This window comes from Otolemur garnettii, unplaced genomic scaffold, assembly GCF_000181295.1.
Source record: "Otolemur garnettii isolate 467f Iridium unplaced genomic scaffold, OtoGar3 scaffold00288, whole genome shotgun sequence".
Classification (NCBI taxonomy): Eukaryota; Metazoa; Chordata; class Mammalia; order Primates; family Galagidae; genus Otolemur; species Otolemur garnettii.
In genome coordinates, this window is record NW_003852683.1 from 443,991 (window position 1) to 449,754 (window position 5,764).

General features: G+C 50.3%; 2 protein-coding genes across 2 annotated transcripts in view; both read right to left on the minus strand.

The window, feature by feature from the left end:
* Nucleotides 1–3,184, minus strand: part of LIM2 (lens intrinsic membrane protein 2) — an 8,362-nt gene extending 5,178 nt beyond the window's left edge. The window contains exons 1-2 of the mRNA XM_003803239.1: nucleotides 3,148–3,184; nucleotides 2,600–2,780 (exon numbers count right to left, since the gene is read on the minus strand). Coding sequence (XP_003803287.1) covers nucleotides 2,600–2,774 — 175 coding nt within the window. The 5' untranslated portion in view covers nucleotides 2,775–2,780; nucleotides 3,148–3,184. The remainder of the gene's footprint in view (nucleotides 1–2,599; nucleotides 2,781–3,147) is intronic.
* Nucleotides 3,185–4,137: 953 nt separating this feature from the next.
* Nucleotides 4,138–5,615, minus strand: CUNH19orf84 (chromosome unknown C19orf84 homolog). Its single transcript, XM_012813687.1, has 2 exons — nucleotides 5,581–5,615; nucleotides 4,138–4,654 (listed from the first exon to the last, which is right to left on the minus strand). The coding sequence occupies exons 1-2, from the start codon at nucleotides 5,613–5,615 to the stop codon at nucleotides 4,138–4,140; spliced, it is 552 nt and encodes a 183-aa protein (XP_012669141.1).
* Nucleotides 5,616–5,764: the final 149 nt, after the last annotated feature.

A 5,764-nucleotide genomic window follows, 5' to 3' on the forward strand; every position in this document is an offset into this window, starting at 1 on the left:
GGGTAGGTAGGACTATAGCCGCCTGCCATAATACCCAGCTATTTTTTTCTTTTTTTTTAAGAGAGGGGATTCAGTCTGGCTCAGGCTGGTCTCCATTACAGGCCTCTGGGCTGGCTTTTTTGTTTGTTTGTTTTTGTTTTGAGGCAAGGTCTCACTCTATCACCCAGGCTAGAGTACAGTGGCATCATCATAGCTCACAACAACTTCAAACTGCTGGGCTCAAGTGATCCTCCTGATTCAGCCTCCCTAAGTATTTGGGACTACAAGTGCCCACCACAATGCCCGGCTAATTTTTCTATTTATAATAGAGTCAGGTCTTGCTCTTGTTCAGGCTGATCTCAGCTCCTGAGCACAAGCAATCCTCCCACCTCTGACCTCCCAGAGTGCTAAGATTACAGGTATGCAATACCACACATGACCTTCCTTCCTTCCTTCCTTCCTTCCTTCCTTCCTTCCTTCCTTCCTTCCTTCTTTCCTTTTCTCTCTTTCTTTCTTTTCTCTTCTTGTAGAGATGGGATCTCTCTCTTGCTCAGGCTGGTCTTGAACTCATAGCTTCAAGCACTCCTCCTACCTTAGCCTCCTAAAATGCTAGAATTACAGCCCTGAGCCAACATGCTTGGCTGGATTTTTTTTTTTTTTTCAAAAAGAGCTTCAGATCTCTTGATTTTTTAATATTGGCAACTCATTCAGAAACTTTAAAAACACTGGGAAGATCCAACAAAACACATTGGCAGTTGGACTTCACCCCTGACAATCAAGCTAAGGACTCCTGCTTTAATTTTGGTGAGCAAGCCACAGTTCATGAGCAAGTTAAGCCAGCTGTTTTGACAAATACCCAAGGGTGAGGCATGTCCCTGAGGTGTTAATTTCTTTTGTGGTCCCAAGCATGTTGAATGAATCAAAGATCTTTACCAAGCCTCCCTCTTTCTCCCTCAGCAGAGATAAGATATGGAACTGATCTGTCCCTTGGGGCATTCTCAGTCTGAAACAGGAGAAATGGTAGAAATGTCACAAATGAGACTGCCGGAACTGAGAGGAATGGGTGAAGTCAGGCGTCTGGGATCTGCTCAGGATCCTTTCCACTGTGGATCCTTTCCACAGAAGCCTTTCCACTGCCCAGGACAAGCCTTTCCACTTCTCTCTGCCTCAGTCCACTGCTCCAGCAAATGAGCGTTATACCTCCTCTCTTGGGGCTGGTTCAGTGGGATGGGGCTGGGGAGGTCCCTGCATATGCCTGTCACACTCAGGGCTCAGTGAGGGGGAGTAGCTCTTCTTAACCCCTCCAAGAGAATGTTTGAATTTTGAAATCGAATCTTATGTTCTCCCCATCAAACTGCCCCCTTAGTGTTGTTGAAAGATGGAATAGAATTAATCCATGTGAAGTGCTTATCATAGCATATCAGGCATGGTAAGCACACAAATAAAATGTTGCATTTTATTGTTATTACTACTGGTAGTAGTAATATGAAATATATTATATATATTTTATTTTTAGTAAAGACAGAGTCTCCCTCTTGCTCAAGCTAGTCTTGAACTACTGAGGTCAAGCAATCCTCAATCCAGAGCCTCCCAGAGTGTTGGGATTATAGGTATGAATCACCATGCCTGGTCAATATTATATATTATTAATTTATTAATGTATTATATGTGTGTTGTAAAATATATTGCACATATGTTAATTTATTATACAATATATAGTATAATAGAATGTTATATATACTACATTATATATTATTAATATATTATGTAATATTTAGTGTGAGATATAATGCACAATATATTATATATTATTAATTCATCATGTAATATTTAGTGTGATATACATAATATAGTATATATTATAAATTCTTTAATATGTATGACATATATCATGGAATATACTATATATCACTATGTATCTCTCTCTAGGTATGTATATAACACAGCTTGGTACTGGTTTTTTTTTTTTGTAGAGACAGAGTCTCACTTTATCACCTTTGGTAGAGTGCTGTGGCATCATAGCTCACAGAAACCTCCAACTCCTGGGCAATTCTCTTGCCTCAGCCTCCCGAGTAGCTGGGACCACAGGCGCCGGCCACAATGCCCGGCTATTTTTTGTTGCAATTTGGCTGGGGCTGGGTTTGAACCCACCATCCTCGGTATATGGGGCTGGCACCCAACCTACTAAGCCACAGGCACCCCCCTGGCTTGGCACATAGTTAGGTAGTAAAAATATACTTCACCCAGTATTTAGCAAACTCAGTGCCCATATTGCATCTGTATGCCCCAGTACCTAATATAACTCCTGGTCCACAGTAGATATTTAGAAAATGCTGCTCTGGCAGCCCAGCCCCAACTGCTATGCCTGACACCTCCTGTGTGCCAGGAAATGCCACCTCTCTCAGCCTAACCTCTAAAGCAGCACACCCTGTAATTGCAACTAGGAAACAACCCTAAGATCCCAGTTCTGCCCCTCCCACGCTGAGTGACAGACTGGTTGGTCCCTTTTCCTCTCTGAGCCACAGGGCTTTGTGTCTGGGCTACAGGTGGCCCGTGGGCCCTGAGGCTCTGCCCTGCAGGGGCTATGGCCCCAGGCCCAGCCTAGACCCATGGGGCTCACCGATGCTCTCTGTCTGCAGGTAGCACTTGCTGCCCAGGCAGTACCGCCACAGGCCCTGGTGGGCAAAGGACCCCGACAGCCGGTACTGCATCCAGTGGTCTGTTGCCGTGGCCACCACCAGGAGAATGGTCCCCACCCAGGCACAGAAGAGGCCACCACCCATGAAGCTGTACATGGTGATCTGTGGGGAAGGGGAGAAAAAGGGTTGGGAGCTGGATTCCTGGGTCCTGGGAGAGGAAGAGGCTGGTGGAGTGGGAACCCCGGTTCCTGGGAAACAGAGCTGAACACCTAACCCCTAGGTCCTGGGGAGAGGGCCTGGAGGCCCGGAACCCTGGGTCTAAGAGAGGAGGGCCTGGGGAGTTGGACTTTTAGGTTCTGAGCAAGGAATGGTCCTGGTTTCCTGAGTCCTAGGTGAGGAGGGGACCGGAGACTGGGCCACCAGGTCCCTGGGAGAGGAAGGAGCTGGAAGGAGCCAAAAGGACCGGAAAGGAGTCCAGATCCCAGGGCCCTCGGGAAGGTGGGCTGCAGGTCCCATGCCTGGTGCCTACCTGAACAGCAGAGCCTGCCCCAAGCCCTCCTTCTGCCTCGGCCCCTCTGTGCAGACTGAGCTGAGCCAGGCTGCCAGCCTCTCTGCCCCTTGGGTCCCCCAAATCCCTTAAGCCTCCCCACACAATGGCCCTGTGGCCCAGCAGCTTCCAGTAAGCAGAAGTGCAGCGGTGGCAGAGGCCCTCAGTGGAATTCGCTGAAGCAGGGATCTGGTGGCTCCCTGCCCCCAGCCCCTGGCTCCCTGACCTCCCTCTGTGACCCTCCCCAGATCCTACACCTTTGCACAAGCCTTGCTCACAGCCCCACCATGTAAGCACACACAGACACAGGAGATAGAGGGACAACCAGCATTTATTGTTCAACCAGGCTTCCCACCTGAAGAGCAGGAATAGGGTGAGGTGCTACAGGCATCTGGACACATTGGGCCCATGGGGTTGTGGGGTGGCATCATGGGATGTCACACAGAGGTTGTGATAAGAAGGGGGTTGAGGATGGGCTATACGAGGCTGAAGTTTAGGAGAAGTTAAAGACAAGGACTGGGTAGGGCTGAGGTGCAGGAGGGTCTGGGACTAGGATGGGGTGAATGGGCTTGGGATTTGGTGCAGAGAGTGGGATGGGGCTAGGCTCGACAGGCAGAAGGCAGTGGCTTTGGGGTTAGAAACAAGGTCGGAGGTCAAGAATGAGGTCAAGACTGTAGTTGTTGCTGGGGGTGGCACTGGGACTGGGTTGAGGCTATGAGCGGGACAAGCATGGGCTTGGGCATTGGTGTGAGGCTCAGGGTTTTCTCCTGGCTTAAGATTCTGAGTCAGATGACTTAGGTCAGGCTTATTAGGTGAGTCAAAGGACCTACTTGTGAGGCCATGGTTTGGGGATGAGGGCAAGGATAAGAAAAGGATGTTTCTTGGGGAATCTTGGACAGGACTACGGTCACTATGGGCTCCAGGAAAATCCCCTAGGTAACTGGAGTCCCAGGTCCTGGGCCCTCCAGCATCCTAGTACTCCGTCTCCCAGTCTTCTGAGGCAGGTGGTGTGTCCGGGGGTGGTTCCAGACCTTGGGCTTCCTTCTTCCCATCCTGGGTGGGCAGTGTCAATGGCATTTTGGGTGGGGTCCTGGGGCCAGCCCCAGGGACCTCTGCCCAGCCCCTATCCCACTGTTCAGCTCTCCCAGGGCCCCATCGCTGCTGGCCCTGGCCACAGCCTGGCCTGCGTCGGACTTCCCACCCCCCACGTCCTCTGGGAGGCCTCCGGGCTGTGCCTGGTTGGGTGTGCCATGCCTGGGGGCAGCAGGGGCAGGAGGGCATGGACTGCTGGAGATTGTAAGCCCCCAGCAGGGCACTTTGTAGAAGGCAGGAGAGGGTGTCCAGCCGGACTGGGACAGTAACAGAGGCTAGGCTCTCAGGGAGCCCCAGATGGGCAGGATCTGGGGCACTCAGGAACGGGGGTGGCAGGGCTGGGATGGGTGCAGAGGGCCACGACTCAGTCCCAGCTGATGGCAGGGTCAGGTTGTTCCTAGAATGACAGACAGCAAGACAGGTCAGTGGGTCTTACCATCTCTGTATTTCTCTCTTTACTGCTACTGGCTGTCCTGCGCTTCTGCCAGGATCTTCTCTCTCCATCCTCAGCCTTTCCATCTTGGACTTCTTCACCCCCTCCCTGTCCTTCTCTATTTTCACCCATGTCTCTTTACAGACAGGCAACTCTGCCATTAACTTCAGTATCAGAGAGAACTCAGGTTCAATTCCTGTTGTCTTTGGGAAGTCATTTTCCCATCCTGAACCTTTTTCAAATCCAAAGATGGCTTTCAGTGGTATCACTGGTACGTATAACAGTGCTGGGACTGGTAAGTGCTCAAAAACTGTGGACAATTATCATTTTTCTGCCCCTACGGCCGTCTCTGGCATCTTCAAGTCTCCTGGTTCTTCTTTATTTATTTATTTACTTTTTTTTTTTTGAGACAGAGTCTCACTATGTCGACCTCAGTAGAGTACTGGGCCGTCACAGCTCACAGCAACCTCAAACTCTTGTGCTCAAGTGATTTTGCCTCAGCCTCCCAGGTGGCTGGGACTACAGGCGCCCGCCACAACGCTCCGCTATTTTTTGGTTGCAGTTGTCATTGTTTAGCTGGCCTGGGCTCGAATCCACCAGCCTAGGTGCATGTGGCTGGCGCCATAACCACTGAAATTTTGGGCGGCGCCTGGCCTACTGGTTCATTTTTAGACATTTCTCTGTTTGACCAATGAGTATCTGTTTCTAATTCTCTCCCTATTTCTAAGTATCTCACTCAACTCTGTCACCAAGACCCTCTAAGATTCTGTTTCTACATAATGATACCTGAGCCACTTTTTTTTTTTTTTTCGATACTCTCTCTGGGTCTGTTCAACGCTCTCCCTATAAGGTTTTGGGTCCCCCCCTCAGGAGGTCCTTCTTTTTCTCACCCTTCTGGCCCAGCCCCGTCCTTTAGCTGTTCCATCTTTAGAAGGGTCCCTGAGGTCTCTTCTAGCAATTTCCCCAGAACCTTCCAGGCCCCTGGAAAGTGGGGGAAAGACGACCCAGGAACACAGGGGGCGGGGCTTTGGCCAGATCGGAAACGGGATGGGTTCAGGGAGTGCGCAGCCGCGG

Coding starts and splice junctions, on each gene's coding strand:
- CUNH19orf84 (XM_012813687.1), bottom strand. CDS start 5,615: ATGGAACAGCTAAAGGACGGGGCTGGGCCAGAAGG. Junction 4,655..5,580: donor GACGGGGCTGGGCCAGAAGG/GTGAGAAAAAGA, acceptor CTGTCATTCTAG/GAACAACCTGACCCTGCCAT.